General features: G+C 44.1%; 2 protein-coding genes and 1 pseudogene across 2 annotated transcripts in view; 1 reads left to right on the top strand and 2 right to left on the bottom strand.

Moving 5' to 3' along the window:
* The window catches only part of LMX1A (LIM homeobox transcription factor 1 alpha), a 75,932-nt gene extending 74,905 nt beyond the window's left edge, over positions 1-1,027 (bottom strand). The window contains exon 1 of the mRNA XM_078392443.1: positions 215-1,027. The gene's annotated coding sequence lies outside the window, so the exon portion shown is untranslated. The remainder of the gene's footprint in view (positions 1-214) is intronic.
* Positions 1,028-16,360: 15,333 nt separating this feature from the next.
* Positions 16,361-17,005, top strand: LOC110090927 (ezrin pseudogene; annotated as a pseudogene).
* Positions 17,006-17,713: 708 nt separating this feature from the next.
* Positions 17,714-25,493, bottom strand: part of RXRG (retinoid X receptor gamma) — a 47,103-nt gene continuing 39,323 nt past the window's right edge. The window contains exons 8-10 of the mRNA XM_020814814.3: positions 25,266-25,357; positions 24,513-24,618; positions 17,714-18,323 (exon numbers count right to left, since the gene is read on the bottom strand). Coding sequence (XP_020670473.3) covers positions 18,176-18,323; positions 24,513-24,618; positions 25,266-25,357 — 346 coding nt within the window. The 3' untranslated portion in view covers positions 17,714-18,175. The remainder of the gene's footprint in view (positions 18,324-24,512; positions 24,619-25,265; positions 25,358-25,493) is intronic.

Raw genomic sequence — 25,493 nt, 5'->3', positions numbered from 1 at the left:
CGGCCAAGGAGGGGTCAGCCGAGAAAGGCAAGCGGTAGAGGGGGCGCCCGGGGGCCTCCTGGTCTGCCTCCCCCCCGACCTCGGCCCGCGGCGTTTTCTGTGAGCCGGGGGGGGGGGGGAAACCCACCCGGCGGCCGAGGGGACCCAGGCGCACTGCAGGTCCCGGTGGGCGAGTCGCCGCGTCCGAGCAAACGCGAAAGTCTTCGGCGCTTACCTGCCGGCTGGAGCGGGTGAAAAGCGGCCGTCTGGCGTCAGGACCGGCTGGCGGCTCAGAAAGCCTGGGGCGGAGGAGGAGAGGCGTCGGGTCTTCTGGCGGGAGCGCCTGAGGCGAGAGGGGCATCAGCGGGGGGCAGCGAGCGGCGCCCAGCCCGAGGAAACCGGGCAGGCCCGAGGGGGGGCGCGGGGCGGCCAAAGCCCCATCTCCGGCTCGCTCACACCGCGCCGGGCGCGGAAACGGATGAGCCCTCGGCCCGGCTCGGTGGCGCTGCTCCGCTCTCTCCCCGCCGGGCGAGCCCCTCCGCCGAAGGACCGAGCTTTCCTCCCGGCGGCGCGAAGATTCTCATCGCTGCCCCCAAACCCGCGACGCGGACACGGACAGGCGCCGCTCGGGCCCGAGGCTTCGCCGCCCGTGTGCAGGAAAGGCGCTCACGCGTCGAGGCGGGGAAGGGGTTGTCCGCTCGCCGCCCCGTCAGAGGGAAAAGGCCATCAACGGCAGCCCCCGCCTAGAGGGGAGGGGGCGGGGGTCAGGCGGGAAGGGTGCTCGGCAGCCCGCTGAGGCGGGAGGGGCCTTTCAGTTCAGCGGATGGGGAGCCCAACTCGCAGAAGTTGGGAAAGACTCGCCGCCCGGCTTCCCTGGACGGGGGTACTTTCTAACGAGGTGATTGTTAGTCCTCCTCCCCCCCCCCCACTCCGAGGCTAGAAGGCTTCCTTTTTCACCAGAGGTTGTCGTCCATTCTTCCCTTTCCGGCCGCCTTCCACACCATCACCATCACAACAGTTGATCGGCAGCAGCTCCAGATGAATGTTCATAAGGGTCGACCCTAGGACGCGTGTCGGCCAGGCCGGGCGGGGCGGGCGTGGGTGCAGCCGCCCCGGTAGCAGGAATCTCACTGAGCGAGGCGCCTCCAGCTCCGCTCTCCACCCCACGCCCGAGGCCTGCCTACCGGCGCTGTTCGACCACAGCACTGCAGACGATGCCAAGTAGCACACTCACAAACGATGTCCTGGCCCCGAGGCGCATACAGCAAAGCCAAGAAGCCTAAGGTGGCTTGAAAATTCAGGGACTTCGGAGTCCCTTAGCTGGACCGTGAGTACGCCTAATCTGAAATCCTAGACACACTTGCTGGAGAGTCATTCCCGGTAGGGTTTTTTTTTTTAATTGCTTCGGAGTGCATACAGTCAAGTGAAGGGCTTTAGAGGGGAGAGTTCCTTCCAGATAAGGTTCTTTTCCCCAACCCGTCGGGTTTTTTGTTCTTAACTGAAGGAAAGGCACTTTCCCGAGCGTACCCGCAACCGTTGCTGCAAAACGACGCGTCGTCTCCTCTGGGCGCTGGTGCAGCTCGAGGCGAAGTCCCGGCCCGGTCCCTGCAGGACGTGGGGAGGACGAGTGGCGGGACAGTCGTGGCAGAGAAGTCGGGACTCTCTCTCTCTCTCTCTCTCTCTCTCTCTGCCCCTGGGCAGAAGAGAAATATTAGGGGTGGACGCTTATAAAAGGAAGGAGGCAGGAAGGTCAAGACCATCAAACTCTGACCCCGGAATGACGGAACTTCTCAATTATCCGTTTTCCCCCGAAACTGCCACTTCCAAATACGATTAGCGTGTTTGATCTGGAAGCGAAAATGACTAAACTGAGATTTCGGTACTTCGGATTTACTGTAAAAAGAGACTTAGAATAAATAAAGCAATGCGGGGGGGGGGGGAGTTGAAGACAGGAGGAGGTCCGAAGAGGGCTCTCAATAGCAGGACCTTTGGAGATCCGTAATTCATGGGAAGTCCGAAGTTACCTGCCGACACGTGACACTATTTATTTGAGGGTCCTCTCGTCATCCCCGGGACAAACCCGGTGCGCTCGCCCTTCGCCGCCGTATTGTAGCTCGAAGCTTTGACTGGGAACGGGAAAGCTCTGAATTTCTCATCTCACGGGGAAGCTTTCAACCCCAGGAAGGCTGTGCCCACTTCTCTGGCGTTGACCTCCTCTCGAACTCCTCCGCCCGGCTCCTGAGCAGATCTGCGGAGGATTGCTGAGCGTGGTGGCTACTTCGCAGAAGGTCCCGCGGAGTTCAGTGCGGGGCTTGGCGCGCCTCCCTCGGGACGTGTCGGATCGCCGCAGCCTTCGCGACGGCCGCCGGAGAGACGGTCTTCCTGGCTTCAGAGAAAAGCGCTGCCTAGAGTCCGATTTCGAGAGAGGCGCTTTATTCACACGGTCAATTGACCTGCAGTTCTTCAACACGCATGTATGTGCGAGCCAGATTCCTGGCTGGCCATTCCTGTATATTGGAACAAATTACGTCTCAAGCACACAGGAAATTATAGTAGCCGCTCACCGACCCACCCTCCCGCCCTTGCACACAGCCTTCGCTGAGGGGTGTGTGGTGTGTGTATATACAGTATATTGGCGTCTTCCTCAGCGGCACAAACGAGGGTTTCGGACTCCTTCGTATCGTTTGGGGAAGAGGGCGAGGCGGAGAACACGGGATGCTTCTGGTCCGAGGCCTCCAACTCCGGGCGACTAAAAAGGGGGGCACTGGGCGTGTGTCCTCTTTTCCTCTTACTGGGTTTTCTGTGATAAGAACTGCCCGTGGGCTTCGGCTTGCAACCCTCCCGTGCTTCCCGCCGCCGCCGCCACCACCGCTTGAGTTGTTCGGGGATTCGCAGAATGTTTCCAGACGGGGATTTTACCCAGCAATGATACCCAGTGCAACCGCACCCCCAAATTATGTGGTGACCCCAGGCCTCTACATGGGACTTTAGGGGCCCATGGGCCTCCTTGATATATGGCAGTTCCCTTCTTGCCCTCTTGGTCCTTTTCCTCCTAATTTTTTTTCACCGGAGAAAAGCCGTTTAGGAAATCAGGCAGAGCAGCTGCAAGGGCCTAATCTCTGGAAAGCAGCTGGAGCAGCTACCCCTCTCCCAGAAGGGAAAAGAACCTTGGCAACTGCCCTGCTTTGCAACCAGTGTGTAGGGGGCATGATGCTCTCCTCCAATCCCCCTGGGGAGCCGGACCTGGTGTGCCCCTCCCTGCACAAAACAAGCAGCTTCAGAGGAAGAAAGTGGTAACTCTTAGAACAGCCCCCCCCCTGCTGCCCAAGTGTCACATGAGACTTTATCCCCCTCAGCTCTTTCCTCCAAACTGCTTATTTGTCGCTATCACCCTCAAGGCATTTTCCCTCAGACCCACACTGTTCTTCCTGCCTCGAGCAGCACCATCTAGGACTGTTTTCCTGTCCCTTTCTAACAAAAAACACAACAGCAACACCATTTCTTCTGGGCTCCAGGGTTTCTTCTGTCAGCCCACTCTTGGTCTTATCCTCCATTTTGGCCATTCCAGGTGCTTTGCTGCCAGCAGAGCTCAAGTACTTGTACCACTCAGCTTTTTCACTTCCCCCCTCTCTATGCTTTACCATGTTGAAAGCTACATGTGTGTGTAAGGAAGATAAAGCAACTGTGTGGATGGGTATAAGAAATGTCTGGGCTGTTTTTTTTTTGTTTTGTTTTGTTTTGCAGAAAAGAGAATAAAAGGTCTGGCATTTTCCCAAAAAGAATATTAAGTGTTTTATATACTAAACATTTCTAGAGGCAACAGGCTTCACCTGTCAGGGCTCCTGCAAGTGGCTTCCAAGGTTCATGGTGAGGTTGCTTCTTGAGGCAAAAGCATTTTTCCTTGTTCAACAAGAGCTGGTTGATCTGACTTTTTGCATTGCTTGCTTTTGCCTCTCTTGCCCCACCCACTCCAGTTAGTCATTGTCGTTGTCGTTGTCTTCTTCTTCTTCTTCTTCTTCTTCTTCTTCTTCTTCTTCTTCTTCTTCTTCTTCTTCTTCTTCTTCTTCTTCTTCTTCTTCACAACTTTAATTAAATTTAATTTTGTTTACATGCAAGAAAAACAAAAGTGTAAACAAAACAAAGCAAAAGTGTCAATTATTAACAGACCTTCAGTGCCGACAGATTTCATTATACCATTCCTGCAGTTGAAAAATCCAGTTCTCCTTTCAGGTTTTTTTGCTATAAGTAATCAACCATATTTACAATCTTCTTTTTTTAGGGGGGGGGTTATTTATATCATAATTATCTATTAACAATAATAATACTATTCTTGGTCATGCTTCTGTTTTGACTTCCAATATTTCTCTAATTTCTTTAAAAACATCCTTCCAAACTCTTCATATTACTTCACATTCCTACCATAAGTGCAGATATGTATCCAATTCTTTTTATTTATTATTTATTTATTTTATTTATTTTATTTATATCCCGCCTATCTGGTCAACTACATCTCCAACACATCTTAGAATATATAGAATCTATTTTATTTTATTTTATCAGTGTTAAATACTATCTCCACATTGGTTTATAATAATTTTCTTTTATTCTGACTGATATGTTTTTAAAACCCTTTTATTCCATACATTTTCCATTCTTCTTTATCTTTTTTTCCTAAATCAGCCTCCCCTCCAACTGATCTGCCTCTTCTGTCAATATTCTATAAATATTATCAATTCTCCCTTTCCCCCATGTTCATCTCATTCTCCATATTTTTATATGTTTAAACTTTGTCTATTGTCTATCCTTTAATTTATTTTTCCTTCTCCTTTCAACCACTGTTCCAGCTATGAAACTACCAAAGATATGTTAGAAGCACTTGAGAGATCCTATGATTTTTCCAGCTCTAAATCAGAGGTAATTTTTATTAGGATACATGTATAGCTCCATCTTAACAGACAAGATTGTGAAAAGCACATATCTGTTATCAGTGTTTGACAATTTAAGTTTAACTGACTTTGAACTGGGTGATAGTAAAAAAATGGGATTTCTCACAGTGTTGCTGGATAAATGATCTGATGCTTTTGTGTCCTTCTTATATAGCAAACAGCTAGGTTTCCGAGCATGTTTGTGTTGTCTGAGGGAGGACTACATACACTAAAAAGGCTCCCACAAGACCTCAACTGAAAATGACTCAAATGTCATGCTGCATAGGAAAGTCAATCACACAGCTGCTGGAAGTGTGGGAAGATCGGTCACATGGCAAAGAATTGCCCATTCCCAAGAGATTTATCAACCAAAAGAAGGTATACTAGTTTAAAATCAAAAGAATGAAGGAAACACAGCATATAAGTAGACCCTGACCCTGAGAGACAAAAAGAAAGGCTGAAAAAGGATTTAAACATAAGTTTTGCATGACCCATAATTGTGAACAGAAATCAAATTACTGGATTATTGACTCAGGTTATACCAGTCATTGTAGACATCAAAATGATTTCTTTATAAATCTAGTTGTAAGATTCAGTGGAAATATTCAAGTTGCTAATGGTGATTCCAGTACAGTATATTAGATCATGTAGTCAATCACTTTTATTCTGAATTGTTGTATGCTTTAAATCAGTATCCCTCAGCTAGTGTTTATACATTCATTCCTGCTTGTTCAATGTGTTTTGAACTTTCAAATTTCCTCTTCTAACCCCCTTAGATGTATTCCTAAACCCTAACACTCCCTCTACATCTTCTGGTCCCTGACTCTTTTTAACTCTCTCTCCTTCCAACTGTCCAAATCTCTCTCCAACTCCCTAACTGTCACTATAGCTCCGCCCCTCCTGCTTGGCTCCTCCCACTTAGCTGCTGTGATGGACAGGCAGGAATGACATCACCTTTTTGCATTCCGCTACAGGAACACTTTTAACTTTGGTATAAGAGTCTTTTTAAAATACTTTATAATATTCTGGGCCTAATCCATCTGTTCTGGGGGTCTTTGCTATCTTTACATTATTTATAACATCCTCTATTTCTTTATCAGTAATTAACTGTTTCATTATATTTTTATCTTCATCTAACAGTTTTTTATTAAAATTGTTTTTGTATATCTTGACCAGATAGGCGGGATATAAATAAAATAAATAAATAAAATAAATATAATCTTCAATTTTCATTATAGAAGGATTTTTACTGGTATATAAAGTTTTATAAAATATTTGAAATGCTTCCTATTTCTCCATTTTATTATACCTTTTCCATTCCAATCTTGAATTACTACTATATTGCCTTTATTCTTTTTATAGAGGATGCTTTAGCTAGTAACTTGGAGTTCCTATTATTAAATTTTTTAAAAAATTCTTTTTAGATAAATTAAATTTCTTTGCACCTTTTCCTGATGAATTGCTTCCAATCCCTTCCTTTTTGCTTATAATACTATTATGGCTTTCTTATCCCTAGTTCTTATAGCTACTGTATTTTTTCGTTTCCAAGACCATACTTTTTTCTTAAATAATTTGAGAAAAAAATGGGGTCATTTTATACACAGAAGGCAGCTCTTACCACTGCCTTTTGTGAAGGCACAGGGCTTTAGCAAAAAGGAAAGGGAGCCGTTGCTCCCTTTTTGCTAACCTACGTGCTTTCTCAAAAGGTGACTGTGTGCTGGATTTAGGAAAAAGGCTCCTTTTTGCTGTCCCCTGCAGGTGCTGCAGACTGAGGAGGAAGCAGAGAGGCAGGAGGAGGGCAGCGCTTGTTCTTGCATCCTCTTCAGCAGCACTCCGGTGTGTCCTTGTCTGGGTAACTGCAGGCTGCCGCCGCCGCACCCCGCATGGGTGGCTTCCCTTGCAGATCGCAGCCCCCTTGACAGTCCCAGTGTCTGGCAGACCAGTGAGCACCTCCTCCCAGTCGCCTTCAGTTAAAGGAACTGCTGCTCTTGCTTCCTTTCCCTCATTTCGCTACCCGTCGACCCTCCAGCCATGGGGGCAGGTGTATCATGTCTACGGGAGGCAATTTCAGGAACCTGCTCAGGAAATTCAAGCTGGTCTTCCCGGGTGTGGTGCCTTCTCCTCCTTCCCCTCCCCTGAAAAGTTGCAGCTACAAAGGGTGTGCGTGCCAGTGCCGCTTGGCTGGTTGCGGCAGGTGCCTGCAAATCGCGGGCCGTTTCTCACCTGCTGTGCCAGGGAGACAGGCTGCCTTGGAGCAACACCCAACCCTTCTGGGACACCTTGCAATGGGCCGGGTCTGCCTGTTTCTCTCCCTTCTCTCTCCCCCCCCCCATCCTTCCTGGCAGGGAAACCGGAGGTGAGATTTATTTTTTAAAATGATTTTTTAAAAATTAATATACTGTAATGGATCTTTAAAATTCAAATTGGATTTTTTTCATCATCTTAGAAATGCAGAGCTGGAAGGGACCCTGCAGATCATCAAGTCCAGCCCTTTTCAAGGAGGCAGAGTGGGAACTGAACTCTCAGCCTCTGGCCACACAGCCAAGATACCTAAATTACTGAGCTGTCTTTTTTTATTTAAATCAATTTTTAAATTTAAGATAGTTTTTGATGTAATAGTCCAAATTTTATTCACAGTGAAGTAAAAATTACTTAATAATTATGTAGAATGAGGCTGTATATTCATCTCTAATTATGGTGCAATTTTCCACAGATGCTTGGTTTTACAATTCTCAAAACTAAATTTGCGTCTGCAGAGACCACATACCTCCTTTTCACAAAAAAGTTATATAAAAAACAGAGTTGAGAAAAAAATACTTGAATACAAATCTATGTACACAAAATCACTATATTTTAATAGAATCAACCCCTTATCTCTTAAGTACTATGTTTAAAAATGCAATGAAAAGGCTGTTGGGAGTGGAATAGATCTGCAGAAGAAACTAAGTGTGAGGAGGGAGGGGCAAGCAGTGAAAATGAAAGTGAAACCTTTTGAGCAGAAAACTACACAAGTCTTTGTAGCTTTTTGTGTATCACCTGAGGTTTATTATATTATATTATATTATATTATATTATATTATATTATATTATATTATATTATATTATATTATATTATATTATATTATATTATATTATTTATTTATTTATTTATTTATTTATTTATTTAACTTATATGCCACCCACTCTACCCAAAGGTCTCTGGGCGGTTTACAACAATTAAAATTCAATTAAAATACAATAAAAGATAAAATGATTAAAATACAATTAAAATTGCCATCAGGACCCACAGTTGATGTTATTCCAATTAAAAGCCTTTTGGAACAGGAAGGTTTTGACCTGGCAAATGACATCAGCGTCGGCGCCAGACGAATCTCAGTCGGGAGGGCATTCCATAGTCTGGGGGCAGCTGCCAAAAAGGCCCTTTGTCTACAAGCCATCCCGTCTTACCTCCTTGAGGGATGGCTCTTTCAAAAGGGCCCCCTGGCTAGATCTTAAATGCTTGGCAGGCTCATATGAAAGGAGGCGGTCCTTCAAGTATCCAGGCCCAAGCCATTTAGGGCTTTATATGTCAAAACAAGCACTTTGAATTGGGCCTGGGCAGCAACTGGTAACCAATGTAACTTAAACAGAATCGGCTTGATGTGTTCTCTAGTGGCCCCACCACTCACCAGCCATGCAGCTTGATTCTGAACCAGTTGCAGTCGCCGGACCATCTTCAAAGGCAGCCCCATGTAGAGTGCATTGCAATAATCTATACAAGATGTTACCAGTGCATGTGTAACTGTTATGAAACTCCGCTTGTCCAGGTAGGGCCATAGCTGGTACAATTTCCACAGCTGAAGGAAGGCGCTGCTGGCCACCGAGTCCACCTGAGCTTCCAGAGTTAGACTGGGGTCCAGGAGCACCCCCAGGCTGTGGACCCTATCCCTTAGGGGGAGTGTAACCCCATTCAGAGCAGGAAAATGGCTCTCCAGCCTGTCCAGCGAAGCACACACTAACAGCACTTCTTTCTTGTCTGGATTGAGTTTCAACCCACTCCAACACTTTGCCCAAATAAGGGAGGTTCACCACTGGTTGGTAGTTAACCACCAGCCTTGGGTCCAGGTTAGGCTTTTTAAGGAGTGGTCGAATTACTACCTCTTTCAAGGTGGTAGAGACCACTCCCTCTCTCAAAGAGGTGTTCACGGCCTCCTGGACCCAAGTGCGAACCCCCCTGGCAGATCTTCCAATTAGCCAAGATGGGCAAGGGTCGAGCGGAGTGGTGGTAGAATGGACAGATCCAAGCACCCTGTCCACATCCTCAGGTCTCAACAATTGAAACTCATCCATTAATATTTAACCTAAGCACAGCACACTGGACACATCTTCCGATTTTGCAGTAACAGTGGAGTCCAGCCCACTGCAAATCTGAGCGATTTCCCCCTCAAAATGAATAGCAAACTCATCACAGCAGGCTGATGAGCAGTCCAGGACCTCCACTGGATTTCCCGGACCACCCTAAACAGCTCTGCTGGACGACATTCTGAGGAAGCAATATGGATGGAGAAATATTGCCGTTTCGCCAGCCGTATTGCCACAAAATAGGCCCAATAATGGGCTCTAAGTCGCGTTCGATCGAACTACCAGCAGGACTTCCTCCACCTGTGCTCCAGCCGTCTCCCATCTCGCTTCATCGCCCGCAGTTCAGAAGTATACCAAGGAGCTGTCTGGGCTCGGCGAGCAGGGAGAGGGCGCTTAGGCACAATCGTGTCAACCGCCCGGGTCATCTCCCTATTCCATAGGGTAACCTGAGCTTCGACAGGAGCGCCGACCATATCAGAGGGATAATCCCCCAGAGCACTGGTTCTTAACCTTGGGTTACTCAGGAGTTTTGGACTGCAACTCCCAGAAGCCTTCACCACCAACTGTGCTGGCTGAAGTTTCTGGGAGTTGCAGTTCAAAAACATCCAAGTAACAAAGGTTAAGAACCACTGCCCCAGAGCATTCAGGAAACCATCCGGATCCATTAGTCTCCGGGGGCGGATCATCTTAATAGATCCCCCACCCTTGTAGAGGGAAGAAGAAGCTAATAGACTAAACTTGACCAGGAAGTGGTCTGACCATGACAATGGGGTTGCGACCAGCCCCTCCACGTCCAAACCATCACCTTCCAGTCCCATTGAGAAAACGAGGTCCAAGGTGTGGCCCTTCTCATGTGTCGGGCCGATGACACATTGAGATAGCCCCATGGTTGTCATAGCGGCCATGAAGTCCTGAGCTGCCCCAGTCAAGGCAGCCTCGTCATGGATGTTGAGGTCCCCCAGCACCAACAGCCTGGGAGTCCTCAACACCAGATCTGAGATTACCTCTGTCAGCTCAGGTAGGGAGACTGTTGGTACGCAGCAGGGTGGGTGGTACACAGAATCCCTAATCTGTCTCACAAGCCCAACACACAGTACAGGCCCTCAAGATCTCTCAAAAGGATAGGAAGCCTGGTCAAGGAGATAGAACTCCTACAGACTATAGCAACTCCCCCTCCCTGGCCCTCCGAGTGACATTGGTGCTGGACCAAGTACCCAGGCGGACACAGCTGGGAGAGGGGAACACCACCCTCCTCTCCCACCCAGGTCTCAGTAATGCACGCCAGGTCAGCATCCTCATCCAGAATTACATCATGGATGAGGGCAGTCTTGTATTGACCTGGCATTCATCAACAACACCATGTGGCTCGAATGTTTGCTGATAAGGTCACTTGATACCATCTGGTTGGGGGTAGGACTAGAAGAGGGGATAGATGTAAGGTATCTTACCTCTCTTCTCCTACGCGGGCATGTTCTACCCCCACCGCCATTCCTTCCCCTACCCAGCACCACCTCAATGGCTGCCCCCTCCAATGCCCTCCCTCCTTCCTGTTCCATCAGGTCCACTGTGGGTCTCTATGCAATCCGATGGCAATTAATAATTGCCTGTTTTGTTGCAGCAGCTTCTGCCTGCAGGAGTTCTGCCATCACCATTTGCACTCCTCCCTCCCTCTCTCTTCCCCCACACCTCTGCCCTCTGATCTGCAATGGTGGGGAACTTTGCTTCAGGTGGGGAGGGATGCCCGGCAAAGCAAGTGGTGAAGGCAAGTCATAGGAATTAGGAGGGGGGCAGAGAGAAGAGGGCAAAGGGTGAGGCATTCAGCCGAAGAATTGCAGGTTAGGACTGCACAAGGAGAAACCGGAAAAGATCAAAGTCTGGGGGAGAGAGACCAGAAGGATCCACCAGCGAACCTGTGATCAGATAGATGGTGGGATTCGTATCAATTTTCCACCTTACAGCCTCCTTATAATCACATTTAACCATCAATTCCATATTCACTCTAACATGATCCAATATTTGAATGATTTCAATAGTTGTGTCCTTTACCCATGGCAATAAGTCTTTAGAGACAAGTATATAATCTATTCTTGAATATGTATTATGCACTTGTGAGTAGAAGAACTTTCTTTCTTCACCCTTTAGTTCTCTCCAAACAGCTTTCAAATCTGTTTTATTAATTAATCTGTTTAATATTATACATTTAATTTTCCCTTCCCCAATTTGCAATTTTGATTTATCCTTCTTCATATCCATTACCATATTAAAATCTCTTGCTACTATCACATAACCTTTCCTTAGTTTATCCAGCCTTCATCCAGAGTTCTGACTCCTATCCTCTGAAGATGCCGGCCACAGAGACTGATGGAACGTTAGGAAGAACAACCTTCGGAACATGACAAAAGAGCCCAGAAAAACCACAATAACCATTTTATTCTCTTGCTTTTCCTCTTCCTTTGCCTTCCTCTGTTGTTTTGGTTTTGCTCCTTGTTCTTCCTTGTCTTGTCACCTTCAATTGAATCTCGCTCCATCTCTTCATCCTCACCCGACTCCTGGTTTTGCCCTATGCCATCCACAATCTTCACTTGCTCCTTCCACTCGTCTTTTGTATAATTCCAGAGTCCTTTAAGAAATCCAAAGCCAATGGAACTGATGTAACTTTATGGAATTTTCCATTACAATTCACTTTTAAAAACACTGGATAGCCCCAACTATATTTGACACTCTTTTTTTGAAGGATGGAAGTAATAGCCCACGTTTGTCTTCTAAATACCATAGTCTCGTGGCAAAAATCATTGAACACTTGAATTGGATTCCCTTCAAATTTCAAATTCTCTGGGTTCTCTCTTGAATTTTTCATCAGTTCCTCTCTTTTTTGAGACTTGAAAATCTAATCAGAATATGACGGGGGCTGTCCTCTATGTCTTGGACCAACTCTATGTATTTTATCAAGATCATACATAGTCCAGTCTATTTTTGGTGCTGTCTTTTTCAACTGGGCTAAGGTTAATTCAGGAAATTCCTTCTCCTTGAAGTCCAAATCTGGAATTCCTTTCAGTCTGATGTTATTGCGATGATTATAATCCTGTGACAAGATAATCTGTTGCTGTAAATCTGTAATAATTATTTCATTGTCCATTAGTCTGGCAGAATTTTGTTTAACTTGCATTTGCAGACCTTCACAATTTTTGTTCATCTTTTTGACATATGCTATGGTAGATGGGACAAAAGAATCAATACATGGAGTGGATGAAGTTCTTGGGAATGGATGCATGATCCATAAGATGGAAAATGAAAGACAATATGATAAGAGGGGCACAAAATATTGGTTAGAATAAGGAGATAGAGCAGTGGAGATAAATGTTATTAAATTTAAGAAGGTATTTTGTGATGAAAGAATATTTATTTATTTATTTTATTTATTTATTCAATTTCTACCCCGCCCCTCTAGACAACGTCTACTCGGGGCGGCTTGTGTTTATAAAATAAACACAAGCGAATGGTTATAAGATTGATTTGGAGCAATAGATATAAACTTGGCAGAATAATATTAGACCTATAAAACTAGCAAGCTTAAAGATAAAAAGAAAGTGAAGGTCCAAGAAAATGGAAGATTAGTAATGATAGATATCTTAGGAAATTGCTACATTTTTTCTCTTTGTATGATTTCCATCTTTAAAACAATTGTATAAGTGGATGTAAGAATACTTTTCATTCTTTGGAATTTTACCCTTTCTACCCTCCCCCCTTTTACCTGCCCCCCCTATTTGTACCATAACCCCTATCCCTGTGAAAAGTAATAAAAAACAATTCAAAAAAGAAGAAAAGAATTGGTTTAATGGAGCGGGTCACAGATCAAATAAACAAAAAAGAACTAATTAGAGTTTAATAAACATAGTATGCATAGATAATATTTAAGACTACAGAGTAAGTTAAATGTTCTATTAATGTCCACCTGTCCTAATTTTAACATATCGATGCAATATTCTAGACAAGAATGTGATTAATTAACATACAAATACAGTTAAAAACTATGAGTGTGCTGTAGAATTATGGATATAAGAATTTATTTATATGATTTTGTCCCCAGAAAGTTGTAATGTTGTGATTTTAATTCTTTTTATATTATATAGCCCCTGAAGAAGGCTGATAGGCCAAAATGCATTAGGCATTTTATACTGGGGAAAAAGAGTAATATATTTTCTACATCCTGGGACTACAATTTCCCCCTTTTTTGGCCTAATATACAATACATGGAAGGGCAGCAATGAAGAAATTAGAGAAGATCATCAAATGGAAGGATGTGTCACTGGAGGCTAAAACCAAGATCATCCACACAATTATATTCCTGATCACTGTGTACAGGTATGAATGCTGGCCAGTGAAATATACTGATGGTTGGGGAGGGGGAATGAAATATGGTGCTGGAGAAGAGTTTTGTGGATGTCCTGGAGTGCTGGAAAGACAAACAAGTGTGTTCTAGAGCAAATTAAGTCTAAACTATCTCTGGAAACAAAAATGACAAAACTGAGGATTTGGGCACATAATGAGAAAGCAAGATATTCTGCAAAAAGCAATAATGCTGAGAATGGTTGAGGACAGCAAGAAAAGAGGAAAACCAAATATGAGATGGATTGATTGCGTAAAAGAAGCATAGGCTTGAGTTTACAAGAGCTGAGCTGATGTAAATGGGCTGTTGAGGACAGGACAATTTGGAGATCATTCATAAGTTGGAGGGCTTGACAACATGTAACAACAATAACAGAACAATTGGGCATTGTCTTCCTTGGATGAATGCCTACACATGGAGAGGTAAAGTTTTCCTCTGTGTACTGAGGGGAGACTCAATGGAAATATTACTTGCATGCTGGGACATCAACCAAGCTGCTTTCTGCCAGCCCCACACAGCACCATGATAGTGGCCTTTTGGCTGGATCAACAAAAGTTTCTGGACATATTTCAAAAACAGCCTCTGTAAACTCACTTATGGAAGAAGAGCCTGGAAGCTACAAAATTGTGAATGATTTTGATCATGTTGGGGTTTTTTTTTCCAGAAAAGGGTAGTGCCGGCTGAATTTTTAAAAAAAACAGAGCTTGGAAAAGTTACTATTACACTGGAATATTCTAGGAGTTGTAGTCAAAAAAACAATTTTTCAAACCTTGATTAAAAATTCCAAGGTCCAAATACCACTTAAATATCCCAAGCAGCCATGAACACAAATAAAATTCTGCATTTTTGAACCTGGTCAATTTTTAAAAGTTATATGTCTTGATTTCTATATACTTGATGAGCTGTCTTGACTTCTGATTCCTTCTTACCCATCTTACTTTCCCTGCTCTGGTATTCTTAAGCCTTTGCTGGAAACCTAAACCACCCAATTTGTCTACTTCCTGGCAACTAAACTGGAGAGAGAACAGATAGGAAATTCCATAACACTCATGTTGCAAGAGATGATCCATTCAAGGTGCAGAAAAACAAGACTGTCTCAAGGAGCATTTAGAAACCACAGAACTAGCACTTGCTGGATTGGAGGTAGAAGAAATGGAAGAAGAAAAAAAGATGGGTCTCTCTCTTGGATGCACACCTTAATGTGATGAGAGAGTTTGAGTGTGTCAGACAAGTCTCCATTACAGGTCTGGATTCCTAATAGGGACACTCAACACAGAATGGACAAAGCTGAAAAACCTCAAGGGGACAGCAGCGATAGGTGATGGTAACGCTGGTTTCACAGACAACAGTGGGATACTCAGACTAACTTTGGTTAGTACTGTGCAGAAAAGCAATGCTAAACCTTTCTTACCTTGAGAACCCAATGGTGAAATAGCCCATAATGACACAAGTGCTGGAAGATGAGTTACCCAGGTGAGAAAGGACATAATCAGCTGCTGAGGAAGATCAAAGAAGGAATATGAACACCACTCTTGCTCCTGAAGTAACTAGATTAAAGTCCAAAGAATGTCTAGTGGCAGGTGTCCACAGAGGTGAAATGAAAGTCTAAGACAACATATACAGCTAGAAAATGGAATGGGAGAAGCATTAATCAAGGTAAACAGGAAACTGTAAAGCAGGAGATAGAGTGTTTTAATAGTGGAGTACTTGGTGTGAGCAAAATAAAGTGGATCGAAATAGGAGATTTTCAGTTGGACAACTACAAAGTATTTTATACTGAAAATTACAAACTGAAAAGAATCCACATAAATAACAGATTTGCGTTAGTAAAGTGTGACCTTGAAGAACTGTGGAATGATACCAAATAAATTATTAGGGAAAATGAAAAAAGAGTATTCCTGTAATTTAAAAAAACGGGGGCAGGTGCGCCTACATGGATGACAGAGAAAACTTTTTAAATTGCAAGAGACTGGCAGGAAGTAAAAGTGACAGTGACAGAAGTAGGCTCAGAATCCTGAATGCAACTATTCAATGACAATCATTAAGAGCAAAGAGAACTACAGTATTACAATGATCAGTGCAAAGATATAAAAGAGAATGACAAAGGAGAAAAAAATGAGAGGACAATTCCAGAACATCCAAGAAATCAAATGGAAATGGAAGTGTAGATTAGGCATGCTGAAAGACCAAGGGGGAACGTAACTACCTGATCAGGATAAAATAAAGAGCAGGTGGAAGCAGTACATTGAAGAACTATACAGAAGAGATAGGATGATGGTAGATTCTGTGAAGAGAAACCCAATGGTAAAGATTCTACAATTTTAGAAAGTTCAGTGAAAGCTGCTATGAAAGCATTTGGAAGAAATAAATCACCATGGCATATGAGCAATGCCCACATGGGACCAGAGCATAGCTGGATCCACAGTTGCCCCATTGAAACCAAAGGAGTTGCCGGTGAGGTCTCTTAGAAGAAAGGAGTAACATCCTTAGGCTGCTGGATGAATATTTGCTTTTGGACTAAGAGGGAAACTTCAGATTTAAAAAAATGCAGATCCAGTCAATGTTTGAGTTATGACTATGGATGTAGGTAGAGCTGAACTTTGCCATCCATCCTGGCAAAAAATTATTTGACCAAGTGGTGAAGAATAGAGGCTTGCATGACGTCTAGTACTTTGGTCTTCACTATGTGGATAATGCAGAATTGCCAGCCTGGCTGAGACTTGACAAAATGTCTCTGCCTTTTTGGAAGACAGCTAAGGACGAACTGGAGAGGCAAGCTGCTGCCCAGATGAAGAGCCAGGAGCATCTGGGTAAAGAGCTTGCAGAATATACAGCCAAGATCGCTCTTCTCGAAGAGGCAAAGAAACTCAAATGAGGTGGAAAAGTGGCAGCACTGGGCTAAGAAAGCCTAAGAAGATCTTGTAAAAACAAAGGAAGAGGAGCTACACTTGGTGAGGGCTGTTTCACTTCCATCTGTTTAGGAGTCAGTGAATTACCATGTTCATGATAACCTTAAAGATGAAGGAATGGAGTCTTCTCAAGTGGAGGCATAATGAATGACCACAATGAAGAGAAGTGCATTACTGAAGCAGAAAAGAATGAGCATTTGCAAAGGCACTTGAACATACTGACAGAGGAACTAGCCCAGGTCGGAGTTGAGGACAAGAAGACACAAAATGACTTCATCCACACAGAGAACATGTGACAAGGATATGACAAGTGCGAAACACTGAGGCAAATCCAGCAAGGCAACGCCAAGCAGAGAATTGATGAGTTTGAGGCCATGCCAAGGCAGACAGCACATAGTTCACCTAATGGCTCTCTCTTGCCGCCCCAGTCTCTTGGCTTAATAACCTTCTCTACATTGTTCTAAAGCAGTGGTCCCCAACCTTGGGCCTCCAGAGGTTCTTGGACTACAACTCCCAGAATCCTTCACCACCACCTCTGCTGGCCAGGATTTCTGAGAGTTGAAGTCCAAGAACCTCTGGAGGCCCAAAGTTGGGGATCACTGTTCTAAAGCACACTTGACCTAATAATCCTTCTTTAAATCCAAATGATTTATTTTTATATTCATTTCGTATATGCAGATGCTGCCCTCCATGTTTATGCTAGTCAACAGATGGTGTCACAGCAGGCTTCCCAGATACACCTATCTAACTTTCATGATAAATGCAACAATATTTCCTTATGCAGTGAATCTGTGTGATGGTTATATTGCAATGCAGTCTAAAACCTAGGGGTATTTGTCCCAGTGTACATGCTACTGTACAAGTAATGAAACGAGGACCAGAATTTTGGGCACTGTATCCTGTTATATTGCACCATTTTGAAAACATGTGGATTTAGCAAACTGATTCCATGAAATCCCATTTAGCACACTACATTTCAAAGGTGTTTCTCTAATAAATACTAATATAAAAGTAGATTATGACGATACCAGCTCATACTTTACTGAACCTTTGGCTGCTGAACAACTTTCACTGAACATCCAATTAACTTTTTCTCCCCATGTCTGAGATGGCAGCAACTACTGGCACAAATTCTGTGTAGAATCAAGTCCTAGGCATGGAGCAGGGCAGTGGGAGAAGGAGGTGAAAGGGAAAGAGAAATTTTGTTTGGTATTGATGAGCTATTTCCCCTCCCTGCTTACCAGAACGTTTGGTAAAAAGAAACCCTTTAAAAAGTGTCAACAATGACTTTCACAGCAATTGTTTATATACTATTTTATTTCTCATGTTATTGAAAATGGAAAAAAATAATTTAAACTTAATTATTTATACAGATGGCACAGTTTGATACAGACAAACTACAGGATGCTCTGCCCCACCTTTCCTGCCAGTTAGGGTAACAGTAACAAGCATACCTATTTAGAAAACTCCCACCTTTTAGAAGCTAGGCACTGAACGAGGTGCCCCCCCACTCCCTATTATGCTCCATAATGAAGGGCAAGAGAGGGAGCAGGCAAAAGTGAGCAGATCCATGGAGCCTTGAACAAAAATCATGAGTACATTGTCTGTACTCCTTCCTTGGCATCTTGTGGAGATCAAGTAATCTGCAGCGGAGTCTCCAGCATCTCCATGAGGAATGTGTCAATTGGAGTATCGCCGATCAGCTTGAAGAAGAAGAGGTGCTCTAGGCATTTCAAACCAATAGATCGCAGGGCAGGCAGCCTTAGGAGAAGTTTTGCAAACCTGAAGGAACCAGAAAGGCAGAAAGTCTGCAATTAATTAATACTGACTCAGGATGAAAAGTGATCGTACTGAGAAACAAGTAAAAAGGTTAGGACTCTTCACTGTATCTCAAGTGCCAAAAACTTGACACAGAAGACCCAAAATATTAATACCTGAGCACCATTGCCTTTGTTAACTTCCCTTTGCCGGTGTGTTATCAAGAGTAATAGTAATTGAGGTTTATGATTAAATATGCAGAAATACCTGTTTCAGCATTTTAACTTCCCTTGTATTCTGCTATAATTACACTCTTTGTTAATCTGAGTAAAAATAGCTAGCATGAACCAAGATGCTATATCAGGTACAGTACATTACAGCTCAGAACAAGGTATCAGCCCTTACAGATCTGGGACTGCATAGCATGTGATCAGCGTATAGGTTATTGGCAAGTGTTACTTTTGACCACAGGAATTTTTAATGTAGTTCCTACTTAGCCCTTGGCCAAGCTGCACAGTCCCAGGGTGCCCCTAGAATGAGGGAAGGGTACTTCACTTCTGAGTATTCTCTATCTGAAAAACCCTGAGAAGCATTGCCATGAGTCAAAACTCATTTAATGGCACATGATTATTCAGCTGGCTGAATAGCTCAGTGGTTTAGGTATTGGGTTGTGGTGGAGCCAGGGGTTGGAAGTTCAATTCCCCACTATGCCTCCTGGGAGAAGAACCAGCTTGTGTGGCCTTGGGCAAGCTGCACTGTTCCAGGAAGTCTCCAGAAGAAGTGAATGGTAAACCACTTCTGAGTACTCTCTACCTGGAAAACCTTGAAAGGGGTTCCCATAAGTCTGAACTGACTTGATGTGCTATTATCATTCAAAAATATCAGGCAGAGTCAATCAAAATTATAAAAACATTGACTGATCTGATATAACAGAAACAGGTTTTACCCAGTTACTTAGGTTTTTGGTTAAAACTTGTATCTGTTGTAAAATACCAGTTAATGTTTTTATAATTTTGATTGGAATAGGCATCCTTCAGTCTTGAGAGACTATGGTAACATGCTCTGAATAGAGGACTTGGAACAGCATCTAGTGTGGCTGGAAGGCCAACTCAAAAGTGACAATCCCTTCCACACTGAAGACAAATACAATCTGTCCCTTGTCCAGCTCCCTGATTTTGCTGATTTCGTGACTGCCTCTTTGCCTCAGCCTGCTGGACAAGTGTCTCTTCAAAATGGGAGAGGCTGTGATGCACCGCCTGCCTCCAGGCTGAATGCTCAGATGTCAAGTTTTCCCATCTGTTGAGGTCTATTCCTAAGGCCTTCAGATCCTGCTTGCAGATATCCTTGTATCGCAGCTGTGGTCTCCCTATGGGGCACTTTGCCTGCACTAATTCTCCATACAGGAGATCTTTTGGAATCTGACCATCAACCATTATCATGACATGCCCAAGCCAACGTGGACGTCGCTGTTTCAGTAATGTATACTGTATTTTTTGCTCCATAAGATGCAGTTTCCCCCCCCCAAAAAAGTGGGGGGGAAGTCTGTGCGTCTCATGGAGCGAAGGTGGCGATTTCGCCCCCACTGGCCCCGTGGGGGGAGCCTCCCAAGGGTCCGAGTGAGCCTTCCCGGACCCTTGCGATGCTCCCCCACCCCCACCCCCACAGGGCCAGTGGGGGCGAAATCGCCACCTTCTAGGACTCTTTTGAGACTTGTGAAACTTCAGAAAACTCCCAAAAGGTGGCGATTTCGCCCTCTCTGACCCCCCAGGGGGGCAGGATGAGTCTCTAATGGGTCCTGGAACACACCGTAGGACCCTTTGGAGGCTCACCGTGCCCCCCCTGCCAGGCCAGAGGGGGCGAAATCGCCACCTTCTAGGACTCTTTTGAGGCTTGGGAAGCCCCTCTGGCCTCCGGGGGGGGGCTGGCTGAGCGTCCAAAGGGTCCTAGTTTGTGTTCCATAAGACGGACCTCTCCATAAGGCTCACCAAATTTTTAGGAGAAGAAAACAGATTATTTTTTTCCTGTTTTCTTCTCCTAAAAATTTGGTGCGTCTTATGGAGAGGTGCATCTTATGGAGTGAAAAATACGGTACATGCTAAAATTCCAGCTCATTTTAGGGCTACTCTATTTGGAATTTTGTCCTGCCAGGTGATACCAAAGATGTATCACCTGGCAGGTGATACATCTTTAGATTTATTGGATGTGTTGAAGACGATGCATATGGAACATGTTCAGCTTCCTCTCCTGCCATGCACAAAGGGTCCCGGACTCATTGCACTACAGAAGTGTGCTCAGGACACAGGCTGTATAGACCTGGATCTTGGTATATGTTGTCAGTTTCTTATTAAGCCATACTCTCTTTGTAAGTCTAGAGAACATGGTAGCTGCTTTGCCAATGCATTTATCCAGCTCGACATCTAGGGAGAGAGTGTCAGAGATTGTTGAGCCAGGGTACACAAAGTCATGAACAACCTCCAATACTTGTGTGGAGTCGGTAATAGAGGGAGGTGAGTGAGTATATGCCCTGGCACATGACTTGTGTTTTCTTCGGGCTGATTGTTAATCCAAAGTCTTGGCAGGCCTTGCTAAAACGACTCATTAGTTGTTGCAGGTCTTCAGCAGAATGGGCAACAACAGCTGCATCATTGGTGAAGAGGAACTCCTGCAAGCATTTCAGCTGGACTTTGGTCTTTGCTCTCAATCTAGAGAGATTAAAGAGCTTTCCATCTGATTTAGTCCAGAGATAAACACCTTCTGTTGCAGTTCCAAAGGCGTGCTTCAGCATGACAGCAAAAAAGATCCCAAACAGGGTTGGCGCAAGGACACAACCCTGTTTCACTCTGCTTCAGATGTCAAAGGGATCTGATGTTGAGCCATCAAAAACTACAGTGCCCTTCATTTCCTCATGAAAGCACCTGATGATGTTAAGGAGTCGAAGTGGACATCCAATCTTGGGAAGTATTTTTAAAAGTCCATCCCTGCTAAACAAATCAAAAGCCTTTGTAAGATCTATGAAGGCCACAAAGAGTGGCTGTTGTTGTTCTCTACATTTCTCCTGCAACTGTCTGAGGGAAAATACCATGTCGATGATGAATTATTAGCTCAAAATCCACACTGTGATTCTGGATAGACTCTGTCTGCAAGCACCTGGAGTCTCTGCCTGGTATTTTTTAATACAGTGTTGCCTTGCTTGACGATGATTATCCATTCCGTTCAAATCACGATTAAACAAAATCATCATCAAGCGAATTTTAAAAACCCATTGAAATGCATTGAAAACCCTTCAATGCATTCCAATGGGTGAAATACCTGCTCGTTTTGCGAAGATCCTCCATAGGACGGCCATTTTCCAGTGCCTGTAAAGCGAGGAATCCGTGCTAAAAACAGCGGGGAGCCATTTTGCACAGCGGACGTCCATTTTTAGAGCCGCCAATCAGCTGTTTTATAATCATTGTCTAGCGAAAAATTGGTTCCTGAAGCAGGGAACCGATCATCGTCAAGCGAATTTTCCCCATAGGAACATCATTTAGCAATTGCAATAGCGACTGCAAAAACTTCATCATAAAGTGGATTTGTTATTTAACGAGGTAATCGTTAAGCGAGGCACCACTGTACCCTCCTCTCTGTGACTATATTTCAAGTATTTGAAAAATGCTATCTTATCTTCCCTCAGTCCTCTTTTCTTAATGCTAAACATGCCCAATTTGTTCAGCCTTTCCTCATAAGACTTGGTTTCCAGCCCCCTGATCATCCTTGTTGCCCTCCTCTGAACTTGATCCAATTTGCCATCATCCTTCTTGAAGTGTGGCATCCAGAACTGGACACAATAAAGATTAGGCCTAACCATTAAAGGGTAACTAATATGTCAAGGAATTTGGAGACTATACTTCTGTTAAGACATCCCAAAATAGCATTAGCCTTATTTGAGAAAGAGAAGGTCTCTCTTGTGTCCCTACCAAATGGACCTGTGAAGAGTCGCCATGAGTCAGAAATGATGGGACAAAACAACAACAACAAGGGTAGAAGACAGTTGGGAATCCAAGAGCACACGGAACACTAAAAGTTGCTCATCCCTGCACTGGACTGTTCCTAAACAATGAACCAGAAGCTTGTGTTGAAATCCACCTCCTGACAGATCCTGAACATTCATGAACATATTTCAACAACTTTATCAACATGTGCTCTGGTTTCCAGCTTTCTGGTCTATTACGAAGTGCCTGGCTTCACTTTAAAGGCCTTTCACAGCCTGGGACCCACATACTTCATCACCTCCAAAATTTCAACTACTAAATCCTATTTCTAGTTACAGTCTGTGTATCAAACTATGTAGCGGCACCATGAAGCAAGGGCATGTGGTGATGAGCCAGCCTTCGACGTCAGGTCCTCTGACATTATGGAATGTCAAAGGACATAAAGAAAGTCCAGAGCTATCCTGCTTTAAATGGAGTTTTAGAGGAGATATAACACTCGTCCTTTCTGTGAGTTTTCTGACAAGCGCCTTATCCTCTCCTGTTGCATACTACCAGATTTTCCTCATTTTATCAGGTCCTAAGTGTTTAAAACATCTTGCGCCATCCTAGACGCAGGTTAGAACATATACTATCATCTTTAAAGTATGGCCAGCCTACTTTTTCCCTTTGCCCAATTCCTGCTCAGTTTGAACCAAGATCACCCAAATGTTGCCATTTTGAAAGGAATAGGGAGTGAAGGGGGGTAGAGGTAAATAAAGAAAATATGTCTAATTTCCATTTGGAAAATTTTGCATACTGGCCACCAGATGGCAGAAATGCACAACCTATGTGTTGGAAAAATGACCTGCAGTCTGCAGAACTGTAAAGAAAGCTGGGCAGGAGGTTTGAGGCAATCTTAGATTTTGGTTTCCCTCTGCAGAAGTCCACATCTTCAGTTCCTTGCAACACTCGGTAGCCCAGCTTCTCCATTTTCTTTTCTAGAAATGTAGCCATGGTGTCCCAGTATTTGCCAGTATGGAACATTGCATTAGGCATCCTTCATTCTCGAGAGACTATGGTAACGTGCTCTGTATGGAGGACTTGGAACAGCATCTAGTGTGGCTGAGGAGGCCAATTCGAGAGTGACAATCCCTTCCACACTGAAGACAAATACAGTCTGTCCTCTTTCCAGCTCCCTGATTTTGCTACTTTTGTGACTTCCTCTTTGCCTCAGCCTGCTGGACAAGGGTATTTTCAAATTGGGAGAGGCCATGATGCACCGCTTGCCTTCAGGCTGCATGCTCAGATGTCAGGGTTTCCCATTTGTTGAGATCCATTCCTGAGGCTTTCCGATCCCGCTTGCAGATGTCCTTGTATTGCAACTGTGGTCTCCCTCTGGGGCGATTTCTCTGCACTAATTCACCATACAGGAGATCTTTTGGAATCTGACCATCAACCATTATCATGACATGCCCAAGCCAATGTGGACGTCGCTGTTTCAGTAATGTATATGTGCTAAAAATTCCAGCTCACAAATACAATAAATAGACAAATATTATAATTTGATATTGAAGATGGATTTCTGAATGTGAAATATAAATACTGTTTGTTCATTACTCCAATAACTACCCCACATATGGCTATGTGTTCTTTTCTTTTTTGGTGATGTGTAAGTGGCCACCCTTACCTCTAGTCAATTTCCCTGTCAGAGCAGAGAAAGTGAAGGCTTTGATCGGTAAATGTATCTAATCAGCTGTCTCTCAATGTTTAGGAACCACGGTTTGGAAGCCAAGTCATTTTATAAAAATACCAATTCTCAATGAACTTCAAATGTGCGGTCAGTCCCAGGAGTGGACACTCTGAAAGCACTGTTCAGAACATTCCTCTGAACAAGACTACAGTGCCTTCTGTTTACCCACTTTCTAGATATATTTTGTTTTCAATAAGCTGGAGAAAGCACAAAGTACAGGGCATTTCAGAGAGCTCTTAAATATTTACAGTATTTGATTTATATCCTATCTTTATCTCAGTGCTGTGTCCAAAGGTGAGTCTGACTGTGATATTTGCATATATTAGTTTATATATTAGTTTACATCAGCATATGCAAATTTGCCACCAAACTTTTTTTCACATTACCTTCAGTCCTTTTTGCTTTGGAGGGACTGCTTATGTATCCATGGCAGTCGCATTATCGTCAAGGATGTTCTAGAATTCCTAACACCAATTAGACATACTAACTGAGGTTGAACCAATTTCTGTTTACCTTCCAGGTTGTTCAGGATACTTCTGTTTGGTATATGCCTCTAGAGCAGCATAAACTTTCTCACGCAGTGATTCTACCTCTGTAGGACTGGACAGGCCCTTGGCATCTGATGTGATGAAAGCAAGGGGTGGGGGGGAAGAACTTAATTTCCCAATCTCGGCTTGTGCTTGCAGAATCTTATGGACAGGATGGTGGTAATATACTTACAGATAACAGTTCTGGAGCTATTTTAGCAGAACACATATTATCAGAGGGATTGAAAGAGTACATTATTTAAATAGTCTGACAAAACAAATGACCATCCAGTCATTACAGACATGTAGCAAGCATGGTCAATACTGGACTGGATCCTAGGGCCATTTCCCTATGTACATCACAAAAGCCAATCCATCCCATTCAGCTTCATTCTTTCCTGCCAGGCCTACTGCTGTCCCATTAGCCCCTCCCAAGCATTGCCCGACTGGTCCTCCCTCTGACCCACATTGTATATGCTTACCTTTCTGCAACTGCCTTTAGTGCTAACCTGGAAATGTGCCGACAAGGGCAGACAGATAAGGGAACAGGGCTGCCAGAAGCTAGCTATCAACAGTCTACTATATAAAGGAGCAGTAAGAAGATGGCTCTTAATGAGGCCTCCTGCTACTCTACTCCAAACAAATGGCTTTATTACTAAATGGCTGTGTGGGCCTTGGACTGAGAAGTGTTAAGGATGGTTAACTGAAGATGCCAGCTTTCCAAGGCATCAATACTTACCTGGATTGAACAGCACAATGGCTCGTAGGCAGCCCAGCTCAGATTTGTCCATCTGCATGTCTTTCATTTTGGATACCAGCTCAGTGAGAACCCTGCAGCAAGGAAGAGGAGAGGAATCAGAAACTCAAGGGCTAGGTGGCAGCACTCAATAGGGTATCTGGGGTGTTTCTACACTATGTAGTTAGGATTAAATAGCTTTCTTCACTCATTTCTTAAGAGGCATTCACA

Source organism: Pogona vitticeps, chromosome 4, assembly GCF_051106095.1.
Source record: "Pogona vitticeps strain Pit_001003342236 chromosome 4, PviZW2.1, whole genome shotgun sequence".
In the NCBI taxonomy this organism is placed as follows: domain Eukaryota; kingdom Metazoa; phylum Chordata; class Lepidosauria; order Squamata; family Agamidae; genus Pogona; species Pogona vitticeps.
This window is presented reverse-complemented; position numbering and strand designations above follow the sequence as displayed.